The 27,815-nt window shown below is 43.9% G+C and overlaps 1 protein-coding gene across 8 annotated transcripts in view; it reads left to right on the top strand.

Annotated features, from left to right (window-relative positions):
- The window catches only part of RERE (arginine-glutamic acid dipeptide repeats), a 420,307-nt gene that overhangs the window by 317,402 nt on the left and 75,090 nt on the right, over positions 1 to 27,815 (top strand). For all 8 annotated transcript variants that reach the window (XM_036846203.1, XM_036846175.1, XM_036846185.1 and 5 more), the window contains one exon: positions 7,750 to 7,848. In XM_036846203.1, coding sequence (XP_036702098.1) covers positions 7,750 to 7,848 — 99 coding nt within the window. The remainder of the gene's footprint in view (positions 1 to 7,749; positions 7,849 to 27,815) is intronic.

The following is a 27,815-nucleotide window of genomic DNA, read 5'->3' as shown; positions in this document are numbered from 1 at the left end:
TGACCCCAGGGGCTGGCATAATTCCTGGAACATTGTACTTATTCAGAGAGCGTTGGAGGGGGAGGGTTGGTCCAGCGACAATGTATTTCCGTCTGAAAATTAACTGAATCTTTCCCTCAGCCCTCACTCTCAGCAGTTAAATTCTGTCTTTGCCGTGATCTCTAAAATGTGTGCCCATAGGAGTATTTAGAGAAATTTATCCTCTCCAGTGCTTAGCATTATTTGGAGTGACAGCAGCTGAACAAAAATAAACATTGTGCTTTTAGTCTTAACTCTAGTTTTTAAATGTATACGTGTATTATATTTTGAGCTTGGTACTAGGTCATTGGTGATGGAGGAGTGATTGAAAATATATAGGCATTTGTGAATTACAGATTATGAGAAAATTTTTAAGTTGTGTCTTAGATTTCAGTAAGATTTCTCTCATGTTAGTGAGAAATAATTGAAATAATTAAAACTACATGAAGGATTTTAAGAACTTTTCCAAATTCCACTTTTTTCCCCCGAAGTTATTTTGGCAGTTTATTGTAAATAGTGTATTTTGCAGAGCAAAAGACTTAGAAATCTAATATTATCCTTAATAGACTGCAATTATTTAATATTCAGCGTGAATGCAATCTAACTCAGGTAGGCTTTTTCTACAGTTATTGTAACAGCTGTAATTGCAAAAGGATACTTTAGTGTAGTAGAAGCTGCCAGATGCAATGCCATTTGATCTAAAAAGGTCACAGTAAAAGGGACATTTAAATTAAGTTATAAATTACAATTGAAGAACAATATTTTGATGTGTGAGACCAGGGATGACAGAGCAGGAGATGTAATTCATGGGTTCATTATAGAACAGAGGTGCCTGACAGCTGAGCCATGCCAAGAGGAAAATTTATTTGCAACATCACGCAGACAGAAAATGGCAGCTCAGATGAAAAGCCTGAGTAGAAACTTGAAACCTTGTGGTAATACGTGGAGTTTATGCTAATAAGACTGCCCCAGATCCAGCGATGTTTAATGATTGCTGTAATATAAATGAGGTGTTCGGACATGTGCACATTTTCAATCTTACTTAAATTAAGACCTCGTCCTTGCTCTGTAAAATAACACACTTTATAACCAGGCATTAAGGTTGATTCTCTCACCTCCCTGTCCAATATACAGATTTGCTGAAATTTCAGAATTGTTTAGGCAGGAGAGTTAAAGCTTGAAACAAGAATTCCATCCATGGCAGCTTTGAGGAAGGATATAATTTAATGTTTATAGCAGTGCATGAGAAGTTCAATCATGAGTTAATTAAACTGTAGGCAGTCATTAAGTATTATTTATTCTTTCAAGAAGCTTGCCAATAAAGCACTTATATATATTAAATTACAGAAAGTAATAAGCAGGGGATGATTTGTCAGGCTGAGTGAGAGTAGCAGGTTTAACTTGGGCAATTTTGCAGAAATGTGTTTTTCTTCTTGTGGCCTGACCCTTTCTTCCTGCTAATCACAGAGAGGTCAGGGGCTGTCACAGGACACTTGAGGCTACACAGTCCCCAGCACGGTGGGCACCTTGAACGTCCGGGTGTTTGAAGAGTCTCGGGTAGGAGCCGTGTCCCGAAAACATTACTCCCCGTGATGATACCGCTGGACAGTTGATGGTTGTTTGGCATTTCGGGGTATCTTGTCACAGTGTCTCATTTCTGGCTTTTCATGGTCCTTTGACACGGCTGAGGGCTGGTGTCGTCAGGCCCATTTGACAGACGGAAACCTCAGCTCAGCTGGTTTGTGACGAAGCTGCTTAATAGGAATCTGTCCCCTGGCGCAGGCTCTGAGCTGTGTTCTCGAGGCTACAGAAGGCCTTGACTGTGGAGCGGTTCGCGCAGAGGGGGCTGCTGAGCGCCTGGAATCTTGGAGTCATTGAGATTTTTATGCGACAGCCAGCTGTGTCCAGTTACAGAGGGCGCGGCGTCTCTGGCTCTGTGTGATTCAGTGCTGCAGTTCCTTTGTTGAGCAGAACCAAACTAGGAGTTTTCTTACACAGAAGCTGCTGTTGTTTTCAGAACCATCCCCCTCGGCCCCCCCAACCAGGTCCACTCTGCTGGTATACTTGGGCCAACTTAGGCGGAACCGTGTGTAGCATTCGGAGTTGCTCAGGAACTCTTTGTGGAATGAATGGAAGGAAGGCAGAGTATGTGGTGGGAGCTGCCTGCCTCCCAGGCTGGGACGTCCCACTGGCTCTCAGGGCACCAGAAGGCGTGGCCGAGGAGGGTGGACACCTAATGGGGAAGAGCCACCCTGGACTCCTTCACAATGAACAAACCAAAATCGAAGGGAAGAGCGCAATCTGAGGATTCTGTGGAGTAAGTGTGGGGAACCAGGTGACGGGCTGCTGGAAGACAGCAAAGCAGGGGTAGTTCCACGGTGGAGTCACTTAAAGGGCTAGTGGATTGGTGAAAAATCGCCATTTTGTTATCAGATCCCCCACATACTGACCTGTGGTTTAGGGGAAGATGGCTTTTACTTGTGCATAAGTGCAGACTTGCAGTTCGGTGATGTGGAAGCGGCAGATTTACAAGTGCATGCTTCCCTGATCATCAGATTAAACACACACACATGCACGCACGCACGCACACACATGCACACACAGGCCCTGTGATGATGAATTTGAAAACGGTGGTTTCTGCGGAATGACTTACTGCTTTAGTGGCTGGCAGGTAGTGGTGATAGTGTAAGATCTAAGTTCTCCTCTTACCAGTAGCTTGTGAAGATTGGAAGCTGATTGAGTAAAGATGCTGTATCTTGGTCCCTGCTTTTTGCAGTGATCTTTACCCAGTAGCTCCAAAATGGTACATTTCTCTATACATTAAAATTGCATTTAATCCCAGATTTTCCCAGCCGGGCTTGGCTGCAAAATGGACAGAAAGGTTTACTTATCTTGCTTTAATTGCTCTTCTAAGACCACAAAGTGAAGCTGTAAGACATTTGAGGGTCTTCATTGCAATTTCTTTGAAAAATCTTCTCTAGGGTAATGGTAGAAAATCTTATTCACAATGAAGAACCTTTTACCTTAGCAATATTGGGAAGTCTGCACTGAATTTCCTATATTGATGTATCTGTGTGATTGTGATCAGGTGTTTAAAATTTGAAACGCACATGTTTTTCACTGGTTGAGATTATCCCAATTCTTCAGAGCTTGACATGGTATTAGAGGGGAATATTTTCAATGACAATTTTTGGAGATTTGAGATAGCCAGTATTTCGGTAAACTTACCAACTCTAATTTACATGAGGAATACAGTTGAAACAATCAGTTAAGCTCTAGCTCAAACATTATTTTGGCCCCAGTCTGAAGAAAGAAAATCTTCCTAATCATTTAGAAAACAAACCCTTTTTAAGAAGTGCTTTCTTGTGCATGATATGATATGTTAAGGAAGGAGGTGGAACCCAACAACTCAACCCGTTAGGACCCTAGAGTTTGGATGCGACATTTAGATAGATGTGTCACACTAGAACAGTACTTTAAAGTGATTCTCAGGCCAACGTTTCTGAGGTACGTTACCTGTGTTACTCCCAGCTCTATTCATCCCTAGCACCCCGAATAGTGTCTGGCACAGTTGAGCTCTCAATAAATATTTGTGGAAAGAATGAAGGATATCCTGAACTCCCAGTAGTTTTCCCCAAGTGCTCGAAAGATAATCAACAAAAGAAGCAATATGGGCTGTAACAACTATTAATATGTTAGAAATATATCTTTAGTAAATATGATTGAAGTATTTCTTTAAAGATGTAAAACTCTCAGAATTTCTCAGACAAGATTCCTGGAAAGTGGGAGTAAGTGTTTGTACCATTAAGAAGGCAATTGTTTAGAAAGGTTCCTTTGGGTTTCCTGGGAAGGGGGTGTGCCAGAGCAGAACTTTGTACTGGCCTTTATGAATTATCGATAACAGCACCGTAACACCCTAACTTCGTTTGTTCAGTCAGTATTTGTCACTGTTGGCAAATAATCCCACACCTTTTACTTTTCAAATGTGTTTTTGTATAGGGGTGAGAGGGGTAGACGCTCTGGATATTTATGGAGTTCATAGCACGGAAAGGTCAGGAAGAGGAATATTTTAAGAGGGCAGGCTGACAGTGGATCAAATGAGAGGAGGGAATTACCCATTCTTTAGGTTGCCCCATACATCGCAGGAGCTTTCTCAGGGGAAAGTATGATCTGAAATAAAGGTTTGTAAAGGAAGCGTGAATGCTGGGCTATGTTTTGGGGAAACGTCTTTCTCTACTAAGCACCTCACTAGAAATTTGACTGGGGGCATCGTGCAAGCAGGAGCTAGCCTGTCCAGTAAACCAAACGGCCACAAGTTCAGCAAGTCACTCAGAACATTTCTTCCGGTTCATTTAAAGCTCTCCTTGGTTCACCAAAAGGCAGGAATGTCATAGGGATTAATGACTTAACTTCATTCACTTGTTCACTTTTGGAATGAGCCTTATGTTCTTGTGAGTAATTTCCTGTTATCAGCCATGTAAGATTTAAATTTTTTTTTCTGTGTCCTGTACCAGAGTTTTAATCAAATTTCATTAATTATTAACGTGAGTAATTATGTGAAACGTAAGTGGTTTTGTTTATAGTTTCACGATTTTTTTTTCTGTCTCTGAAAAGGCTACTCTCTAGAAAATTAATGAAAATTGAATAGAGACTGCTTCCTTCATTTTTTTTCTCTTTTAAAAATAAATAGCTAACACTCATTTAGCATACTATGTGCCAGGTACCATTCTAAGCAATTTTACATGTATTTTCTTTTTTTAAAAAAATTAATTAATTAATTTATTTATTTTTGGCTGCATTGGGTCTTCACTGCTGTGCACGGGCTTTCTCTAGTTGCGGCAAGCGGGGGCTACTCTTCCTTGTGGTGCGCGGGCTTCTCATTGCAGTGGCTTCTCTTGTTGCAGAGCACAGGCTCTAGGTGTACAGGCTTTAGTAGTTGTGGCTCGTGGGCTCTAGAGCGCAGGCTCAGTAGTTGTGGCGCACGGGCTTCGTTGCTCCGTGGCATGTGGGATCTTCCCGGACCAGGACTCGAACCCATGTTCACTGCATTGGCAGGCGGATTCTTAACCACTGCACCATCAGGGAAGTCCCTACATGTATTTTCTAATGTTGTCCTCACAATAGCCCTAAGAGGTGGATGTTATTATTATACTCATTTTAAAAGATGACAAAATTGAGGACCAAAGAGGATAAGTAATTTGCCCAAGGTCGCACACCTAGTAAGTAGTAGAGCTAGAATTCAAATCCAGATAATCTGGCTCCAAAGTCCATAGTTTTTCATCACTCTCCTTATAATTACCCCATTTACTATAATGACCTCTTATAAAATGTTGTTAATTTGCCATGAGCTTTTTATTAAGAATTTATGATTTGATCAACTTGAATTGATTTCAAAGTGTCACTAACGTGTGCTTTTTAAAAAAATTAAATAGCCGTATAATTTTTCCTTTTATTCGGTTCTGATCCGTGCTGTTAAGCTCTCATTACAGATCCTCATTGTATTATAGAACTTGGCAAATACCTGCTTGTTCTGGGTATCAGGCGAAGTATGAAATGCTAACTTTATTTTTATTTTATATACTTCTGAAAGGAGGCCAGATTGGATGGTTTTCAAACATTTGCACATTCTAGTATTTTAGTGTAGTATTTTGTTTATTTAGTATAATATTTATATGTACTATTTTATTTTTAAAATAGTCTAATGATGAATGTCATAAAAAATGTAAGTTAGTATCTAGCATTCATGTGCATTACATACACCCCACACAAATAACACTCACCCACACCCACACTCTACCACCACCAAAAGCAGGATTCAGCATTGATCATTGTTATAGGTGTTTCATTTTGTTTTAAGGTAGTTGACTTAATAATTAACTTGTAGCTTGTACTTCCTTGGATAGTCTGGACTTAAACTGGGGTCCTGTAAAGTGGGAGACTAACTCGGGAAATTTTAATTTTTAATAACTTTTTGTTTTGCTGAACGAGCAATGAAAATGGGTATTTGTGATAATCCCTTCCAATAGCAGTTAAACGGTTAGAAGAGAGACTTGATGTGTATATCTCAAACTTTTATTTATTTGTTTATTCATCCATCCATCCATACAAACAAACAAATATTTATCACAGCCTTACTATATGCCCAGCGCTGGGGCTACAGCAGTTGCCAGGAAGGCAATCTGTAGGTTCTCCTTGAAAGTCTTCTGTTAAGGAGGGGAACACAGGGCTCTCTCCTTCGGTTGAGTCTGTAGCTCCTGGCCTACACCTAGGTGGTAGTAATTGCTATGACCTGCTAGAACTTTTTATCTTGTATGTGTTGTATCCCCACAGCACATCTCCACTAGTTTGTGAGTTTCTGGAAATAAAAACTGTGACTTACCAGTTAATAAGGTTTGTACTGTATTTGTACTGGGGATTCAGCAAAAGCTGGTGAATTGTTCAAATAAGGGATTGAAGCACTGGTGAAAAGATCAGAATGTCCGTTGCATGAGGGCATTTTTGTTCGCGGCTGTATCCCCAGGGTCTGCTGTGTGGCCTGGAACATAATAGGTGCTCAGCCAACCTCAGGCTTAATGAACGTGAAGGCACTGAGATTTAGACTTGGGTTGAGTCTACCTAAGGACAATAGTTGAAGGCCTTTGTTAACTTAAGAAGTATTTCTGTGTATCACCTTATGCTACAGACTGTGTTAGGTACTGGAGATACAGGTCTTAGCCAAAACAGAGGCTTGTGTCAGAGAAAGAGATTTGTAAAGGAACGGCAGATTTCCAGTGAGAAATTTGGAGGGACAGCCATAGTTTGGGGAGGTCGACTGAGCAAGTGGATTTTTCTACCTGCTACTTCTCTTCATGTCTGCAAGTTGAGACTTAGGAACCAGAAGTGGAGAGGGCACAGGAGCCAAGGCAGGCATATCTTGCAAGATAGAGAGGGTTCAGGGGTTGCCCAGGCACTGCCCAGGGTTGAAAAGGATATAGAGTGAAAAAAAAGTTCAATAGCTTTGACCAGAGAGAAGTCTGATCCTAAAAGGACCACGTAGATAAACCAGCGTCTTCATGTGTATGTACTGAAAAGTTAGTATGATGTTACATAATTAGATTTAAAGCTTTTATATTTAGGTACTTGAAATTTTTCTTAGCGAAATTACTACAGTTGAAAGACAAGAAATGCGAATGGGATAGAACATGATCTAGCATGTCTTTAGGTCACTTTGGGGAAAATGGGACAAGAGTAGAGGTCACGTTGGCTGGGTTTGAGTCTAGCTCCACCACCTACTGGCTTAGTGTGGTGAGCACCTTTACTTGACCTTTCCATGCCTCAGTCTCCTCATACGCAAAATGGGTGACGATAGTTCCTACCCCGTAAGATTAAGTGAGAGAAGACCTTCCTCATAGGATTAAGAATGGTAATGAGTTCATGGAATGTACTTAGCAATAGCCCAGGCCAGATGTTCAATAAATGTCACTGTTACTCTTAATCCTGTTTCTATTACTGCCAGAATGTTCTCTGCCTTACCTGTTTCCCTTTCGCAGAACAGCTGAAGGGGGGGGGGGGTGGGGGTGGTTGGATAAGAATGAATTATCATGCTGGCTAAAATGGCTCTAAGTCTTGTATGCTCGTCTCATGACTCTTCTGTTAGAGTAAATGCAGGGTCCCCCCCCCCCCTTTATTGATTTGCTCTCAGTTCTGTTGTTTGGTGCAGTTAGCAAACTAAAATTGTTGTTATTGTTTTAGCTCCATGAAAGTGGTTATGATGCTGGCAAAGCCCTGCAGCGCCTGGTAAAGAAGCCTGTGCCCAAGCTGATTGAGAAGAGCTGGACCGAGGACGAAGTGGTGAGCTTGCGGGGGTGGTGGGTGAGGGATGCTTTGCCTCAGGTCTTGGCGGGGCCGTGCGGGGGGGGGGGGGGGGGGGGGGGGTCTGGGGCGTCGGGGGCTTGCCTGTCGCTGTTCTCCCAAGGTCCAGTCGTGGGTGCAGGCTGTCCATGGCATCTGTCAGTCAAGGGAGGGAGCCTTGAAGCCTCATAACTGTAAGGAAAGACTTGATTTTAGTAAGCATTGGTTCTGTAGATAATGGGAAAGATTTTCCCGGGTGTCATGGAAAGAGGGAAAAAAATTAATAGTTGCTCTTTAAAAAAATTAGTTTGGGTTGGTTGGTTTGTTTTGGGTGCAAGCTAGCTTTTGATACCTCCCGGTATTAAGACACAATCATTTTAAAACCAGTTGGTACCCAACCTAGAGTAGGGCTGCTATCCCGTTTTTATTGTGTAGGCTGGCAGGGTCCCTAACCTGCTGAAGGGCAGTAGTCAAGAGCAGGAAGCGTGGATCTTTCATATTTCATCCTGTTCGTATGGCCCATTAAAGAAGGTGGGGAGATAGAAATGTATCCACAAATACAGAGTTTTCAAACCCATGGATTTTATCCCAGCAGAAAGAGTTCTCGTGAAGCTACATCCCCCATCTCGTGACTTTGGAAAGGAATTGCTATAAAAGACTGAGAGATTTCTTGTGCTTTTGCAAATAGAGTCTTCAATAGGAATGTCACCGCTTGACATTTGCCATTTAGGTTGAACGAGATTAAGATGAGGGCTGGCACTGGTACACATAGCGATTGATTGTAAATTCCTTGCCTGTATATAAAACTACGCTAAGGAAGACTGTTCAGAAACTGTATGGCTTTCCTGATCCTGCTCTTTCATTTTTCCAGCAGTATCTACCAAAGGCTTATTATGTGCCAGGTGCTGTGTTAGGAGCCATCAAGGGGAACACAAGGCCCCACCTCACGAGGGGAGACCATCTGTAAATTCAGTGTATGTCGGGTGGTGGAGACGACGGCCTCCCTGGGAAAACAGTAGGGCAGCGAGGATGGGGATGAATGGGTAGGGGGCTGTCTTTTGTAAGGAGGCTCGGAAACGCCTGGTGAGTACCATTCGAGCAGAGACCTTAGAGAAGCGAGGAGACCGAGCCTTTTGGCTATCGGGGGGCCCTAAGGTGAAAGCACGCCTGGCATGTTCGAGAAATAGGCAGGAGTGTATCTGAGGGGGAGGACGGTAGGAGAGGTGGGGGGCAGGTCAGGGTGGCCTGTGGACCCGCGTTCAGGGCCTTGCTGTTTGCTCTGCACGAGCAGCTTCTGGGCAGAGGGACTCGATCTGCCGATGGGCCTCCGGCTGCTGATTCCAGCGTGGGCTTTGGGGGCTGTCGTGAGAGTCCAGGCCCGAGACTGCTGATGGAGTGGCACAGCAGCAGTGGCGGTGAGAAGTGCTGAGATCCTGGATGTCTGCTGAGTGGAGGGCCAGGGAGTGTGTTCATGGAATGGCTTACGGATGAGGGTGGCTGGGGCTGAGAGGAAATGGAATGGGGAGAGAACTGGGAGGCAGCAGGGAGGGAGTGAAGTGGCCCTTGAAGGCTCAGTAATAGAGCGCCTTTTCAGCAGTCCCTTTGGACTCCTCACGGCATGAGAACTGATGATGAAGCTGATGTTGCTGTTTTGAAATTAAAATGTTAAAACTTACATGATTAGTAGAGAGATGGAAGCATCTTAAATATTTGTTATTCAGATAGTGGCCGAAGTGAAAATGTTAAACTCAGTTGTTGTGAAAAGTCATATATTAAAAAACTAAAAATAGAGTTGCCATATGATCCAGCAGTCCCACCCCTGGACATGTATCTAGAAAACTCTTAATTTGAAAAGATACGTGCACCCCGGTGTTCGTAGCAGCACTGTTTACGATAGCCAAGACATGGAAGCAACCTAAGTGTCCGTTGACAGATGAATGGGTAAAGAAGATGTGGTGTGTGTGTGTGTATAACATGAAATATTACTCAGCTGTAAAAAAAGAATGAAATAATGCCATTTGCAGGACCGTGGATGGGCCTAGTGATTATCATTCTAAGTGAAGTAAGTCAGAAACAGAAAGACAAATACCATACAATATTGCTTATATGTGGAATCTAAAATATGACACAAATGAACTTATTTACAGAACAGAAACAGACATAGAAAACAAACTTATGCTTACCAAAGGGGAAAGGGGGTGGGGGAGGGATTAATTAGGATTTGGGGATTAATAGATATAAACTACTATATATAAAATAGATAAACAACAAGGCCCTGCTGTGTAGCACAGGGAACTATGTTCAATATCCTGTAATATATCATAATGGAAAAGAATATGAAAAAAATATTTGTATATGTATAACCGAATCACTTTGCTGTATAGCAGAAATTAACACAACACTGTAAATCAGCTGTACTTCAACTTTTAAAAAAAGTCGTATGGATGTTGTTTTCCACTGTAGACCTATTTATGTGGGAAGGAGATAAGAGAGTTGATGGATAAAAATGTTTAATTCTACAACAAGCCTTTGTGGAAGACAGACACAAGGGGATGGGACGAACGTGGCCCGTGTGGCCCATCCTAGGTCCTGGTCAGGACTGACGAGCCGTCATGGCTGCTTCTCGGACTCACGCTCCTCCACGTGGCCTGCGGCTCCTTCTGATCTCTCCTCTTCTTCCTCCCCCGTCGTCCCTCCCCTTTCACTGTTGCCTCTCCAGCTCCTCGCTAGCCATGACTCTCTCCCCCTCCGTTCATTCCTCCCTTGACCTTTCATTCCCTCTGGAATTTTCAGGATTCCAGCTTAAAAAGAAAGCTCTTCCTGCTTGAAAGAAATCTGGCTTCCTTCTCTGGCAGCACTTGCGTATATCAGGAAACAGTGTGGGGCCATGTCCCCACTGCTGCCTCTTTGGGACTTTTCGCAGACAGGTAGGATGAAGGGGGGCGGGATCTGACACGTGGGGAAAAGCCCAGCTTAATTCTGAAAATGAACCACGACCCCAGAGCGCTTGCCCACTCCGAGTCCCGGATAACGGTCTTTAACTGCATAAGTCCTTGTCAGTCTGGGCTCATTTTCATCGTGTTTGCTTCTTGTTTTAGTGTAAGTTTTGAGGAATGTTTTGGCAGTCATCCAGCCCTTGCAGAGCCTAAGGATCAAACGGTTCCCTTATTCATAGGAAGTTAAGCTTCACTTTCTAAAACCTCACAAGTGAATGAGAGAGAGTGACTGAATAATTGATAGGCTGAGGGAAGCTCCAGATGAATGTGTCCAGATCACTTCTTTGAATCATTGTATGTGGCGGCAGGGCACATAAACCAACATGACTCTTAACCTGAGCCTGGTTTTGGCTGTGAGTAAACACCTGCTCTGTGCGTGTGGCCCCTTCTGCTGAATTCCCCACATTTCCTCACCCCAGGAATCACAAGAATAAGCAAAATAAATGGGCCCCAACTCAAATAAATACATGAGCCTGCCTCTTTTTTTTTCCCTCTCAATGTTCTATATACTTGGACATTCTAGTTATTTTTAAACTTCATCGCCTCCAGTGTATGAATCTGACCCTACTACCCAACATCTGACCTGACGCCAGTGTCGATGAACTTGCCTTCCTTTGCACTGACGTGAATCAAGCTCTCCGTGTGAGAGGGTTGGTGCAACGAGCAGCTACTGGTGGGAGCCCCCGGCTGTGCTGGCAGCGGACAGCCTGGGCACCTCCTGGGTCCTCTGCTCTGGGAGCAGACCCCTCCCTTGCCCACCCAGACCCGGACCCTAGCCGCCTGCGAGGCCTGGCGTGTTCCCCGGCCCGTCCCCTGGTGAGCGCTCCCTCTGCTGAGCTGCGTCTCCCGTCTGCATCCTTTACTGCTGGCTCATCCTTTGCCGCCTCCTGTAGCCTTTGTGCCGCCATCCCCAGTTTTGTTCCTCATGGTCTTTATTTCTGAGTTGATTGTCCTTCTAGTTTGTAGACGTATTAAGAGTGAGGACTTTGTAACAGTGAGAATGATGTCTCTGCCTTCGAGGCGCTGTTGAGGAGCACTGACAACTCTTTATTCAAGATGACTGTTCTTAAAGATTCTTCGCTGTAAGTGACATTGTCCTCAAGCCGGCATTTTAAAACTTGGAATTGTTAATAATTATGCATCAGCATCAAGGAGAAAAACTTCTATATGCATCCATCGCTAACCTTAAAAGCTTTACTTTCGGGAAGAGTTCCCAAATTATGATTAATAATACCACCCGACCTCTTCTTCCCAGGTCTTTCAGATAATCATTAATCCTTGACATCTTAGGCCTCAGAATTATACAGTAGGAGGCCTTTCATTTCACACTTTTCTCTCAGTAATTCCTTGGACACTTTGTGTGTTTACAGATATGGTATTTCTTATTGAAGTTGCCTTGGGGCTGAGATACTTTAAATTCTGTTGAACTGAAGCCAGATTTGTGCCAATTTCTGTCAAATTCTAGGCCAGATAGTGACAAATGAACTCTGTTTTAGAGGAGAGACTGTGAGAAACACCTTGGTAGCTAGCTCGTGACGGCGTTTCAGGCTAGATAAACCAGGTCAGATCAGAGAAGCATTTTTGCTTTAATTCATGAAGCTTATTGAACACCACGGTACGGGCGAAGATGGAGCCAAAGCAAATGGCTTGCTTGCTGCACTGGAGAGTGGCCCTGAGGCGTAACCAGTTTCACTTACATTATGCTAAAAATATTGTTCCTTTTCAGGAAGCCATCCAGATCAGTAGAACTTGAGAAGAGAAAGAGAAGGAAGGTACAGATCAGAACTTTAAAAAAAAAACAAACAGACCCCAAACCCTAGATTATTAGGTTTTTAATTAAACATGATGAGCACATTTAAATATAACACAACGGCCCCAGGCTGGACTGCGCCTAATCGAAACACATTAAGTCACCCTTCCATGCTTGGATAGTTATTATTCTGTTTATTTATGCATGCAAGCTGAAGGTAGCATTTGCGCTGTTGGTGTTGTTGCTTATTGCACTGGGATTCCATTGCTGCTTGATGCTGGGCTCTTAATTAGCATTCAGCTGTTGATTATGGAAATACTGGGGATGCTAATTGAATTCTTTTAAATTCAGGGCCTGCATTTTTTCCCTTGTGGAGTTTGGCCTGACTTGCAAGGTTGTAAGATAGGGTGCTTCACTGAGCTGTGCATTTCACCCTTTGCTTCCCATCCACTTGGCCGTGTTTTGGAAATTATTTTCGTGTTGAATTAGCTTTCTGCAAAGTTCCAGGTGTTACATAAGGGAGAGGTTTTGTTGCTTAGGATATCCCTACAGTGTGTTTCCATTTCATCTTGGGTAACTAACTTTTATCTTGAAATATGCTTCCCTTTGACTATTTCATACCAATCTTGACATAATACATTGAGGTGAACAGCCTAGATACAAACAGGCTCTGAAATTTTTATCCAAAGATGGTTAATCTGTGGTGGCGATAAACCTTAATTGGCCATGTACATGGATTTGCAAATTCGTAAATTTTAAAACATCTGAACCATCCTTCAAGTTAAAGCTCAGTTTATCATAAATATAAATGAAAATCCTTCTTTCAAAATTGACATGGCACGGCAAACTAATTTTCTGAATATCTGTAATCCAATGAACCCGTGTGGCTGGTCAAGGAATTACACAGAGTACACACAGCTCTTTGCATGGTGTCTTTCCCCAGCAGCATCTTCAGATGCCCTTGTTGTGCCCTTTTTGGAATGTCTGCTCGAGAAAACATTGTTTTCATTGTTCACTCTTTTCAAGCCAGACATCTGGATGTGCCAGAAGACAGAGCTGCTTAGTGGGGCAAATATACAATGAGTTTTATTTACTGTTTGTGTAGCAGCTATAGAAAATGGAATTCACAAGAGACCCAGAGTGAAGGTCCTATAGCAGCAGGAGGTAGTGGAGGTGAAAGCAGAGGGAGGGGGACGGTGACAAGGGGGAGAGAACTTCCCACAGCCCACAGTTACCGACATGCACGTGAGCTTTAAGATGTCCGTAATCTTGGTGTTTAGTTTTAAATGTTATATATTCCATATAGAGGAAGGCTTAATTGTATTATATTTATTTTGGGAATGGTCCACTTTCCAGAGGTGTTGAACATTTTATAAAGTCGTTCAAAAAATGTTGATGACAGGAGGTCATCTAGTGTGAATCCATTCATTTTCTTCTTCTTTTGTAAATTTTATGTGAATGTTCCTTCTGGTTAGAACATTATGATGAAAACATTAAAGGGGAGTTGAAACCTCACCACCATCTCACAGTCTCCTGGTTTCATACTCTCTTCAGAGCACTTTGTTTCACGTACATACGTCATTTTATGTAATTGTAAACTTACATAAATTGAATCATAACATTAAAGTTTTCACTTTCTAAAGTCATCTTAATCTGAAAATTTTTACAGTTTGCTTAGAACCCAAAATATAGACATGTTGTATTAGTGCAGTGCATAATAGGTACTTAGTAATTTTTAAATTGGATCAAAGTAGCTTTTTCTCTCTACTCATTACCCTTCCTCTAATTTTAAACTAAATTGGTTACTGTTTCTTATGAACAGCTTAATTCTTAGATGTGAGAGTAGAAAAAATAAGAAAAATGATAAATGTTGACATATTTCTTACACGTAATGTATCTATTTTACTCACTCATGTTATGTGTTCTTATTATGGTCCATGGTAAAAATCAGTCCCATAATATTAAAAAAGAAAAATGTAGATTCAGGTACAGTTTGCCTAATGTTTCAGGTATTAATGAAACTGAACTATTTTTTCTGTAATTGACCCCATCAGCCTTTGAATCAAACTCTTGTTTAAAGAAGTCAATAGTGTGGATAGAGTGGGGTTTATTGTCAAGTCCTTTTAGAAATGAGACATCAAATTAAAAATCAAGGGGCTTCCCTGGTGGCGCAGCGGTTAAGAATCCGCCTGCCGATGCAGGGGACACGGGTTCGAGCCCTGGTCTGGGAAGATCCCACATGCCGCGGAGCAGCTAAGCCTGTGCGCCACAACTGCTGAGCCTGTGCTCAAGAGCCCGTGAGCCACAACTGCTGAGCCCACGTGCCACAACTGCTGAAGCCTGCGTGCCTAGAGCCCGTGCTCCGCAACAAGAGAAGCCACCACAATGAGAAGCCCGCGCGCCTCAATGAAGAGTAGCCCCTGCTCGCCGCAATTAGAGAAAGCCCGCGCGCAGCAACAAAGACCCAACACAGCCAAAAATAACAACAAATAAATAAATAAATAAATTTATAAAAAAGGAATCTGCCTCCTAATGCAGGGGACACGGGTTCGAGCCCCGGTCCAGGAAGATCCCACATGCCGCAGAGCAACTAAGCCCGTGCGCCACAACTGCTGAGCCTGCGCGCCTGGAGCCCGCAAGCCACAGCGAAGAGTAGCCCCCTCTCACCACAACTAGAGAAAGCCCGCAGGCAGCAACAAAGACCCAATGCAGCCAAAAATAAATAAAATAAATAAATTTATTTTAAAAAATCAATTATATGTGCAGAAAAGTTGGTGTAAGGCAGTCAATTTTGTCAGTTAGTTTGCAGAAAGATTCTACTGTGTAACAAGCTGTGAAGAGAAATGTACTTTAGAATCCTTTAGTAAATGAAATAGGCCAAGCATTAGAAGGGGAGAGATATTTCAAAAATTTATTTCAGCATTTCTTATCAGTAGAAGTTGCCTCTGGGTTCAATCTACAAATTCAGCTGTGACCTTGCCTTTCACATATTTGGCTTTATTGCTTTCTAGGCTTCCTCTTTATACTGTGCTCAAAGTTAGTATGTCTGTTTTTCTTTTTAGACAAGGTCATTGTTTTTTCATTTTCTTTAACCAATACGTTTTTAAGTTCCTTATCCCAAGCCCTAATTTTAGTTTTTTGCTTCTGTTTTTAAAGAAAGCTAACAATAAATTGTGCCATGCTTTTGGGTTCCGTGTGTGTGTATGTGTCTGTTTGTATGTTCGTGCAAGTGTATGTGTTCAGGCCTTGGGGTGATGCAGATGGAACAGAGACCTGGGAAGTAACCCCCCGCTGAATATAAGCGTAGCCTAAATTATTTCTCACCGCTCAGGATAATCTTTTAAAGTCAAAGAGTAATTTTTATGGGACATTTTTTTCATTTTTGCTTGAAGTGGGGGAGTGTTGGGAGAAGCTTCAGCTTGGAAGCTTAGTAAATCCTAGAGCAGCGGGTTATTGAAGCCATGATTTCCATCTCCTTTTCAGGGACGTGTAAAAAAAAAACGGAGATGGCATACACTTTCAGCCGCTCTCCATCATCTTTCTCTGTTCATTTTTAAAATGAGAACAGGGCACAAGGGGACTTGAGAGATTGCATTTGTTCTCCCATAGACAAAGTGGGTATTTTATAAATGAAGAGGATGGAAAACCCTTTCCTTCTGCGGTTCCTTAGCAACAGAACTAGAGTCAATTTTAATGTGTATGCATGGAACGCTCTGTGGATAGTGACATTGGAGCCTTATATTTTCACAGGTGAAACATACCATATTAGCCTGGTAACTAGAATTCAGGGTTGGGGGAAGGAAACAGGAGATTAAAAAAAAAAAAAGGGAACCCTACATTGAGAGGAAGTAACTCATTTAGCGCTCTCTCCTCTCTCCTGGCACACTTATGTCTTAAATCTAAAGTCTCTCTTAGGTAGAAGTAGTAATGGCCTTGGTAGCCCCTTAATTGCTTTGTTCACTAGAGTGCCAGCCTGTTTTTTTATATTTCTTAGTAGCGTTTCATTCTTCTTCTCCTAATACCCTGCATGCTGCTAAGTGATACTATGTTTCAGCACTTGCTTTAGGACATTTTTCCAAAGTATGTTTATATGGGTAAATTCCAGCGCATTTTCCACACCTATACAGCATAGTACTGAGGTGCTAGGAAGCAGAATATGTTTGGTGGTCACAAAGGAGAAAGACAGTCTCTGCAGTTTGCTCACCACTTAGTGTTCAGGCCCAGGTCTGTGTCTCCAGCTTTGCATTTGTTGAGTTTGGTGTTGGGGCTTGGCAGATGGCAAGTGAGCGTGAAGATGGGATGATCCCTTCATGCTGTTTACCAGGATACTTAGTTCTGATTTTAGATTACTGGTTGAAAGTCATTTATTTCATAAACGTCTGTAGAGCACCAGCACTCTGCCAGGCACCATTTTATGTGCTGGTGATTCAGCAGTGAACAGAACAAACAGAAATCCTTATCCTCATGGAGCTGACATTCTAGTGGGGAAGACAGATTAAAACAAGAACACTAAGTGACATACCTAGTGTGTTAGCTAAGTGCTAGAGTCTTGTATCCCCAGAACATAGCCCAGGGCTTGGGGCAAAGTTGATCATCAGAAAATACTGTTTGACTGGGTTGAATAGAAGGGAAACCTAGTAGAGGCTGTTCTCCCCGCCCCACCTCTGCTCTCAGCCCCCCAGATCCTCAGATCACTTCAGAGGAGTTGGCCCATGTGGCTGAGCCCTGGCACTGATACAATCACGGAGAGCTTCTCCTTCAGCCTGCACGGGGCCAGTGCACACTCTGACTCCAGCAGAATTAACCGGACATTTCCCTGTTCTTTTCTTCTTGGCAGCTTCCCTTGGAAGGAGCAACCAACCCCTTCCAGCTCTCTGTGGTTTTCTTTTCTAGACTCCAATTTTAAAAAGCCCATTCCTTGCCAGTATCACTTGATACTTACTGATGCGTATGGTTGCAGTGTTCCGCCGTGAGAGCGAGAAGGAAGAAGCCTCAGCAGATGGCCCAGTGTGAGACTGCCTACTCTCACTAACCCACCTTCCCTCGAAACCCATCACCCTTTCAAAAGAGAATGACCTGTTTGCTCATCTCTTTCTTATGGTTGGCCGGTTGTCTTGGGCAGTCTTTTTTGTGACTGTGAGATGTGCGTAATATACTTTTCCTGTCAGGTTTCCTCTAAACCTCTAGTGTGCTCCCACTATTTGGTCACTTTTGGAATGTTTTCTTCCCTTGCAAAGGGCTAGATTCCATGTCGTTAATCCGAGCAGTACGAAACAGAAGAACTATCAAATAAACAAACCAAAGAACTAAAAAGAAGGAGGCAGGGAAAGCTGCAAGTAAAAAAGAATCACAAAGTAGGAGAATTGAGCAGACTGACTGAAATTACATCACATGGCCTGAGGGCTAAAGAGTCCAATGTGTCTAGAGCCTGTCTTATTATTTTTTTTTAAGTGTATACTGTGTCATTCCGGATCATTTTATTAAATGATCAGAAATCATGACCCCTGACAGCACCAGGAAGGCCTCTATTCTGGAAATAGGAGAATGCCCGGGACACGGTGGAGTCACTGTTGCTTCGTTGCCGTTGCCCCGCGTTCTCCGAGGGCACGACTGAAGTGCAGGCGCTGGACTCTGGGGGAGGGCAAGGTCAGGGTGTTACGCTCCCCTCTGCTCTCTGGAAACTGGGTCCCCTCCTTGGGTCTTAGTTTTCTTGTCTGAGGAATAAGAAGAGGAGGAGGAGGGGGAAAGGACGAACTTTGCGATGCCTGACAGGTGTGTGTCGAACCTGGACCTGATGAATCTCAGCCTGCTGCCCCCCACCCTTTTACTTCCCAGGTAAAACGTGGGCAGATGTTTTGTCTAAAGCTAGTGGAATCATCTCTGGTTAAGAAATTTGAAAACATGGACACCTGCACACTCACGAGTCCTTTTAGTACTAACTAAGGGCTGTTGGTTTTCTCTTGCAGGCAGTTTGCAAGTTTTGATTATAAGTTTATTTTTTGCCTAATCTTTCCCATCAGCAGTAATAAAACAGAACCTTCTGGACTACAGAGATGCACGTTAACGAGTATTATGTACTGTGGCAGAGGGGGAGGAAAGGATGACCCATCGTCAGGGGCTCTGCTTTATGTTACTTCAGTCTCTTTCCTCCTCTTAACAGCCCTGAATCTTCTCTGGGAGCCTCTGTTGTTGAAGTCTGTGGAGGTGTCACATTTGCTAATAAGCTGCTTTTCCAAACAGGCACTGTCAGCCTAAATTAGTCATTTTCTTTTCTATCTAGGCTTTTTTTAGGGTAACAGTACGAAACAGGCTTGGTTATCCATTTTTGAAAGGGAAGTGTTAGAAAAGGAATTTAACAGGGTCTTAGTAAGGGAGCTAGTTGACCTGGACCCAAAACCCAGGTAACATTAATCTAAATCTAAAATAGCTTTGCTTGTGGAAAACACTGGGCTCCGGGTGTCTGTGGTTCCCATTCCTGTGTCCCCAGCAGAACACCACTTGGGACTCTTGACTCCATCAGACAAAGCTGTTCCAAGCTCCTGAAGCAGCTTAAAGAGTGGGATGGACCCTGAATACTTGGAATCTTCCCTCTCAGTCAAGTCCACAGAAATGACATTCTCCAATCCTTTAGCAATAACTAAAGTTAGAAAATTATTTTCAGATTGTCCTTTGGGTTAGCCCAACTTCTTTGTCAGCTTCCCAAGTTTTTCACCCCAGAACAGTCTGACCTTGTAGTTTGTTTTCCTCATTAGAACTCTCTGACTTTATAATCAGCTCACATGTTTCCTTCCTCCCTCCTCCTGTCCCCTCCCCACCCCCTTCTTTAAAACCCCTGTCAAACATGCCAAGGATCCGTTTAGATTATCTTGCTCTTAGGCAGACTTTCAGAGGGATCATTCAGTTGCCCACACATTTAGAGTCAGTAATCATCACACCATATTGTCCTCTGCTGCTTTGAAATAACTTTAGGGCGTGGAGAATTCCACTGTTAGGAGGATATGCATGTATAGGAGAGGCCCTCTCCTTCAGATGAATATCTGGACAAAAGGGATTCTTAGAGCGCAAAACCAAATGTCATTGTCAGTTTCTGGGTAACCAACTTTAGATGTGCCTTAGATAATATTATACAGGGAATAAGAGAGAGGAGGGGCTTCTTTTTCCCCTTACATCAAATTGAATTCCACTGAGTTTTCATACGCACTCTGTGTGAGGCTCTGCTGGGTGTTGTGAGACCCCTCTATCCACTGTTCACTGTCGTCATTCTTCCTCTGGTTGAATCTGCCATTCCCATTGTTGTTTGTTCTTCTGTAATTCAAGTGATATGTTTTGTATTTAGCTTAGATTTTTAGAAACAATTTAAAGACAATATTGTATTCGAAAGGAACTTCTTGGTGACTTTAGACAATGAACGTCATCTGTTCTTTAACTGCTAAGATCTCTGCAGGAGCCACCGTAACCTTGATAACTGCCTGGCAGTGTGGCACCCTTGACTGATTTTGCCTGTGGGTGTGAATGAGCGCTTGAGTTGGACGCTGTTGCCACAGGCCGCCTGGAGAGCAGATAGCAGCCGCACAACCGCACACCCGCTTCGAGTGCCCCTTCTCCTCCTGACAGCGTGCTGGGGTCCACGGGAGACGCAGGGGTGAACTTGCTGCTTTGTGTTCTCCAACAGGGAGACGGGGAAGGGCGCCGAGGAGGAGGTGTTATTTGAGAGGAACCTTGAAGGATGGGTAGGATCTTAACCGGCAGAGTTGATAGAGGTTAATGGAAGAACAAAGGCATGAAAGAATGTGGGTAGCTGGTTAGTAGCCGATTACCCAGTTTGAAGGAAGCTATGGGTGGAAGAGTGTTTAAGACGGCTTATTTAAAGCCAACTACTCTTTATGGGAAGAGACTTTATCTTTAATAGGAAATAAGGACTAATTACATGTGTTTGAATGTGGGGAATGATAGGACTGGGACCGTCATCGAAGATTAGTCTGGCGGTGACGGGATGATGGATGGAAGTGGGTAGAGAAGGGGATCGCGGTTCTGAAACTCGGCTACACGTTAGAATCACCTGGAGAACTTTAAAACATCCTAGTGCCCAGACTGCGCTCTGAAGCAGAATCTCTGAGGTGGGACTCGGGCGTCCATTTTCCAGGCTCTGAGAACCACAGGATGGGATGAGGACTCTGGTCCTAGTGAGAGATGTGGAGAGCCCCGAGTTTATAGCAGTGGTTCTCAACCTTGGTTGTATACTGGAACCACACGAGAAACTTTAACTAACACACACACAATGGAGGCTTGGGTCCCACCCCAGAGACTCTGAGTTAATTCACCTGGCATATAGCCAGGGTGCTGGGGTTCTACGTACAGGCAAGGTTGAGAAGAACTGAGGTAGAGGCCGTGAGAATCAAGAGGAGGGATTAAAATCAAGAGGCCTGTGGAGTTACAATAAGACCCTTGTTGTGTGCCACGGTGCTGTGCTGAGCACTTGACGTGAGTTGGCTCATTTATTGACTTTCTACAGAAGAAGAAGCTGGGTCACAGACGGGAGGGAGAACTTTCCCGAGGTCACAGAGCGATTGGTAGAGCCTGCTTTCCAGCCCGGCCTCGTGGTTCCGAGCCCAGCTCTTAACGTACTACACTGCATGGCCTCTCTGGAGAAGCCTGGCTGATTGGGGTGGGAAACAGGGAAACGGTGGAGAGATGCCGTTCAGATTTTGTGTTTTGGTACAAGGGAGGAGGCTGTTGGTACTATTAATAAAACGGTGAATCAGGAGTACTTGCTTTAGGGGAGGGGAGGAGAGTTTATGTTGAATCACCTCAAGGTGATTGTAGAAGATACAGGTGGGTGTAGCAGTTAGACGTGAAGGTCTGAAGATAGGAGAGCTTTCTCGTTTGCAGAGAGGGTTCACAGTTGAGGAAACTGGACTTGAAGAGGTTAATTAGCTCACTGAGGACCACAGAACTAGTCAGTGGCAGGGCAAGGATCGGATGAGATTGCCAGGGGTAACAGTGCAGCGGGAGGAGAGACTCGTAGGGAACCTTTATGTTGAGGGGCAGAAGGATGGACAAAGTGATGAAGCCACTTGGCACGAAGTCAGAAAAGGACTAGCTCAAAAGGCAGGAGAAGGATTTGTTTAATTTGTTAAACATTATGTTTAACTTAATAGGAAATGAGGAATAGGTACATATCTTTTAATGTGGGCAATGACAGGACTGGGGCTGTCCTTTACATAACTTAATTGAAAGATTGGTCCAAGGCCAGGATGCTGAGGCATGTCTACCAGTGTTGATTGCATTGCCGAAATAACGGGTAGTCCAGGACGCATCTGGAACTTGGGGAAACAGGACGGAGATGGCAGAGGAGTTGAGGGGCTAGAGATCACAGTCAAGAAGAAGAGATTGTGTGGGATTCATAGTGACTGTGCAGCAGTAAATAAAAGAAAGTTTCTAGTTTTATATCTTAGATGTTTTCACAGAGTTGCAGCCATAAGTGGATGGCTAGGTTGGGACAAAGGGAGGGCACCAGGAATTGTGGCTGCAAACACAATATCAGAGGGGCTCTGGGCAAGATTTTTCACGCTCCTGAGAGTGCTATCAGAAAGTAGGGTAGAGAAAGGGCCTTTTAGTGCGGTGTCGGGTCGCTGACGCAGCGGGGAGGCTGGCTTGGCTGGTTGATGTTCCGACGAGGAAAGTGGCTAGAGGTGGTGGGTGATGTGGTCAGACAGGAAGGAATGTGCCCAGAAGGAGGCTGCTGGCCCCGTCATTGGAGGGCTTGAGAGGAGAGGGATGTCGTGTGGGTCTTCTGTGAGGATGCTGACGGAGGGGGCCCTTGGGTATGAGGGCATTTGGAGAAAAGGGGGCGGGGAGAAGACAGTAGGTCTCTAGGGTATAAGGATCCAGTTGGGGTTGCTAGGGTGAGATGTCCCGAGTCAGGAGTAGGGATTGGGAGGAGAGTAACGGGGTAGGAGTGCGCAGGAAGGTTGTGCTGTGGCTGATTGTTCTAGGAAGGCTGAGAATTGGCCCCTGGGTGCTGCTCTGCTGGATGATGTGCTTCTTGAGGGCCAGTGCATGTCTCAGAGCGCCTTCCTTCCCAGGGGGGCTCGGTCAGTGGTAAACTGAGTTGAGTTGATACGTAGAGGTGGAAGATGGAGGCAAGTGGTGACGAGGGAGGATTTTGTGAATAGAACAATATTTAGAATTTGAGATCGCAGGTTGGAGTGTTGGCTCCAGAATATATTGTGCTATTTGTTTCCTCAGTCACTCAACAAGTATTAGGCATTTAACTGTGTAACTAGGCACCGTCTAAGCTCTAGAGATAGAAATAACGGTGGACACACAGTTCTAATGGTGCCTGCATTCCGTTGGGGAACAAAGACAAATAAATGAACACAAATAAGGTAATTGGGGTCGATTCCATGAAGAGGATAAATGAGCTGCACCCGGGCTCTGAGCGGGGCGGGGCTGCCTTCTTAGGGGAACAGCGCTTCTCATTCCAAAGAACCTTCTGCTGAGCAAGTCTGGGCAGCCCATACCTCTGACAGTTCAAGTCAGTTTAGGAGGAGTGATAGATGTCTTTCTAATAATTCAACTTACTTGACCCCCATCTGGTGATCTTTGGGGTCATGTCTTAATTGCCTGTAAACTATTCCTTGTCAGACCAGATAAATGCCTTCAGGACCCAGGAGCTTTTGGTGAGCTTAGAACAGACTGAATTTGGCTGAAAGGTGAAGTGGGAACTTTGTTATGGAAGTAAAATCATGTTGCTGTCTTTCACGTGAAATCCACGCATTTGTCATGCATAGACGTGCGTTTTCCAGTATGGGGGACGCAAAACATAATATTTTTAAATGCCGAAAAGATTCTGTAAGCCGTTTTCCTGACTTTTTGGATTGGGGGAAAGACCAGAAGATGAGGGTCTGGTTCTTGTTAAAACTTTTGCTGATAATCTTCTGGTCGCTTTGGATGAATGTTCTCTATGGCCAGGAGGGAGAATGGGGAGAAGTTGTGAAGTTGTGGCTAAACCCCAAAGGCGGCTCTGTCTAGCCCTGGAGTTCCCTTTAGATGTCACTGTGGTTTCATTTCCTTTGATGGCTCCTCAGTGTGATGTGTTTTATCAAACAGGCCTTAAAAGAAAAAAAAAAAAAAGGCATGAAGGAGCTTGATAAGTAAAAAATTCATTTCCTCATTATGGAGGACATTTCTTTATCCTTTATTAGGCCACAAGAATTTTTTCCCACTGTTCACCATCCTAGACGGTGTTGAGAAGGTCCCACCAATCCTGCCTGCCTGCCTGTGGTCAGAGCAGCCGGGTCTTCTGGAGCCTGGGAGAGGTCTCAGAGCTCTCCTCAAATTAACTGGGGGAAAGAAACCTACTGCTGGTGGGCGAGATTTCCTCTGCGTGTTTTCGCTGCCATTGTGTCACGTTCTTCTTTCGGTTCACGATTTGATCAAAATCAAGAAATTCTAGTTTCTCCTCCTTATTTTTTTTCTACCCCCTCCCTTCACTTTTACTATTCTCAGATAACTCCCCATCTGTCTGTAGAAAACCACCCACTTGTAACGTCATTAAAGGTTGGTGGTAAAAAACAGAAGTGTGGGTAAACCTGTTTCTGGTTGAGACCAGTTTTCATAGTTTGGCCATTCATTGATCTCCTTTTAAAAAATCGACTATTAACTAAATAGTTAGGCTCCTTCTGGCCCTGAAAGGCCCAGGTTCTGATAATAGGATTTGTCATTGAAGAAACATTCCTTAAACGCATGTCTTGTATGTGCAAAGGAGTCTGCCAGATGGCCCCAGACAGGACCTCCCTCACTCACCGAGAGAAATGGCAATGATGGACTTGGGTGCCCAGAGCCTGGTACCAGGCAGATTGTGGGAAGTTCCATGGTGGGGTCGCAGAACAATGCAGGGACAGAGGAGGGTGACAGAACATGGACACGAGATAGTGAACATACTTGTTCAGGGTCACACCAGTGGTAAGTGAGGACATCCAGGAATCCAAGCAAGATAGTCCAGCCCAAGAGCGGCTCCGTGGCGACGTTGCACAGGATCCCCAGACAGAACGTCATGGCAGCGGACTTCCCCGGTGGTCCAGTGGTGAAGAATCCGCCTTCCAATGCAGGGAACGTGGGTTCGATCCCTGGTCAGGGAAATAAGATCCCACATGCCGCGGGGCAACTAAGCCCCGCGCACCTCAACTAGAGAGAAGACCGAGCACTGCAACGAAGAGACCGCGTGCCTCAACGAAGATCCCTTGTGTGCCACAACTAAGACCCGAGAAAGGCAAAAAAATAAAGAAAATAATTAATTAAGTAGAATAAAATTTTTTTAAAAACCCAAAAACATCAGGGCAGGAGATGCAGAGGTGGGAGAGTGTGGGGCATGTTCGGGCAGCAGCAGGGGCCTGGCTTCAGTTGAATCTAGGGCAGCCGGGGCAGACATGCAGCCCAGGTGCTACCCCCTTCCTTCTTCTTGCATTTCTCATAGACATTGTTTAACACGGCACTGTCTCCGCTGAGCTGAGATGAAGCCTCAATTCATTTTAACACGACTTCTAATCCAGATGCTTGTGTCTGGTGGGAGCTGAGGCTGGAGTGATAGAACGGAGATCACTGAGCACTTTAATTGCACGCTGCGGAGTCTGAACTCTTTATTCTTCTTGAACAGAGAAGTGCCATAATGAGTTTTGGAATTCAAAGAATGGCTTTTACCTCAGTGGAACAACAGTTAACACAGTGTAGGGTCTTCAGTGGTGCCATCTGTCTGGGTTCTAGGAAGTGTTTTTAATAAGCCTAGTTTGGTTCTGTTAGGTGAAACCAGAGTCTAATAACCCTGGCCGAGATGTGGAGCATGCCCGGCACCCCCAGGAGCTCCTGTCTTCCGTTTCGGTACAAAGTTAAAAACGTTCCTCATGGAGCCCCTAAAAAAGCTTTGCTTAGAAAGCCGTATACTCCCTCCCAAGTTTAAATTGGCGTACGCTTTTTTCATCATAAGGATGTAATTTCTAATGTATCATAAATATTGACATTTGAAAATAAAACTGTCCCATCGCTTTTTTAAATACATCCACTGCATTTTGGCTGCCATTGTCATTTATACCCATTATCGTCCGTTTTAAAAATACATGAATGGGCTCCTTTTTAGCAGTAATATTGTACAATTTATCTTCCCCCCCCCCAACAGGTAACTAGTAATTTTCCAGTCTACTTCCCTGTAGACTTTATTCCTGATGTTAAAGCATTTTGTGCTTGAGAGTCTATTGTCAGATCACGCTTTCATACTCCCTGCGACAGAAGTGTGCGTTTCAAATATGTGTGCGTGTTGTCATTTCCTTTAGCAATAAAGGTCTAAGTGTTAAAAGAAAATCTTCTCTGATGTTATCAGAATAATTTTTTTTTTTATACTTTTTTTTTTTTTTTTGGCTGCGTTGGGTCTTCGCTGCTGCGCAGGCTTTCCCTAGTTGTGGCGAGCGGGGGCTACTCTTCGTTGCGGTGCACGCGCTTCTCATTGTGGTGGCTTCTCTTGTTGCGGAGCATGGGCTCTAGGTGCGCAGGCTTCAGTAGTTGTGGCATGTGGGCTCAGTAGTTGTGGCTCGCGGGCTCTAGAGCGCAGGCTCAGTAGTTGCGGCGCACGGGCTTAGTTGCTCCATGGCATGTGGGATCTTCCCAGACCAGGGCTCGAGCCCGTGTCCCCTGCATTGGCAGGCGGATTCTTAACCACTGCGCCACCAGGGAAGCCCCTGTTATCATAATAATTATTAGTGCACAGTTGATCAAAACAACAAGATATTATAAAAGTTGATAAAATTTTACTTTTTGTTTAATATTTATTGGAAATTAGATGATTCCGTTTTTTAAACACATTAGTTCTTGGATGAATATTACTTATTGTTAGAGTGAGGCCATATTCTGCATCAATTTTATTCTTACTCTTCACTTATTTGTAGATGTAAGTGCTCAGAAATCTTGTTTACATAAATAGATAGGAATGATAGCTTTGTCACTCAGTTATTGAATTCCTTCCATAATCAAGAAATATAATTTATCATCAGACTTGATTTTCAGTAATCTATCAGATGACACCTCCACAAGATCCTCCTTCAATTTCGTTGAAAGTAAAGAACTGGAAAGTGCCCGAGACTTGCATGAGGCTTCCGATTGTGACCTTGGAGTTGGTCCCTGCGTCAACAGGAACATCGGTGTCTTGAATTGACCCTTTGTTTGGTGGCTGGAGTTTCTGCATAGGGCAGTGCTAGTAGCATTCCAGATGGGAGAGAGGGATGCCTTTGTGTGTGAAGTGAGGGGAGGAAGATTGCGAAAGGGGAGGTGGAAGAGGAGGACTGCACCTGCCTCACGAGAGTGTGTTCTCAGGCAGATGAATTTTAGGAAAGAAAATATATGAAAGTTGAAGGTTTGGAAATGAATTCCCTTAAAATTACTTGAGTCCGTGTACCCTTAAGAAAGTCTTTGGTGTCTGCACACCCTGCTTTGCAGACTGTGGACCTGCCTACAAACCTTGCTTGTCAGGCCCACTTCCGGGCGCTGGGAAAGCGCAGGGAAAGGCCCCCCGAAGGATCTGAGCCGGCCTTGTGGAGAGGGCTAGCCTGGGAGCCTTCAGTTGGTCAGCCTTGGGCAGGGAACGAGGCCACACATTGTTTGGTGATTTAGTGATGAATAAATTACTGTCCTTGCCCTCCAGGAGTTTATAATCTAAGTTCATATTATAAAACAAAACAAAACAAAACAACACCCCGCCCCCCAAGAGTCCGACAAAAATCAAAATCTTCTACGAGAGCTTGTTTAATATGTTATTAAATAAGGTACGTTTATTTGCATTTTTAAATGTTTTGATGACTAGATTTCAATATAACTGGTTTCCTTTGTAATCTCACTTTATTTTTGGCATTTAAAAACCATTTTTAGAAGAGGTTAGGCTTTACCAGACTGCCAAAAAGTTCCATGGCACAAAAAAGATGAAGAACTGTGTTCTGAGTGCTGGCCTCTTCCAAGTACCACAGTTAGTCAGTTTCCAGAGAGTCCTAGATGACAATTTCAATAAAGCGGTTTCATGGAAGGACACCTCATAGAGCTTTTGGTAGGACTGTGGTGTGTTGTTACTGGCTTGGGCATGCCCCATAGATGTTTCCCATGTTACATTAGACTGTCAGTCTTGGACCTGGTACAGTCAGCTTTCCACATCTTCAGGTTCTGCAACAGTGGATTCAACCAAC

Source organism: Balaenoptera musculus, chromosome 1 (assembly GCF_009873245.2).
Source record: "Balaenoptera musculus isolate JJ_BM4_2016_0621 chromosome 1, mBalMus1.pri.v3, whole genome shotgun sequence".
Classification (NCBI taxonomy): domain Eukaryota; kingdom Metazoa; phylum Chordata; class Mammalia; order Artiodactyla; family Balaenopteridae; genus Balaenoptera; species Balaenoptera musculus.
The sequence above is the reverse complement of the archived record's forward strand: the minus strand, read 5'-3'. Positions and strand labels throughout refer to the sequence as shown.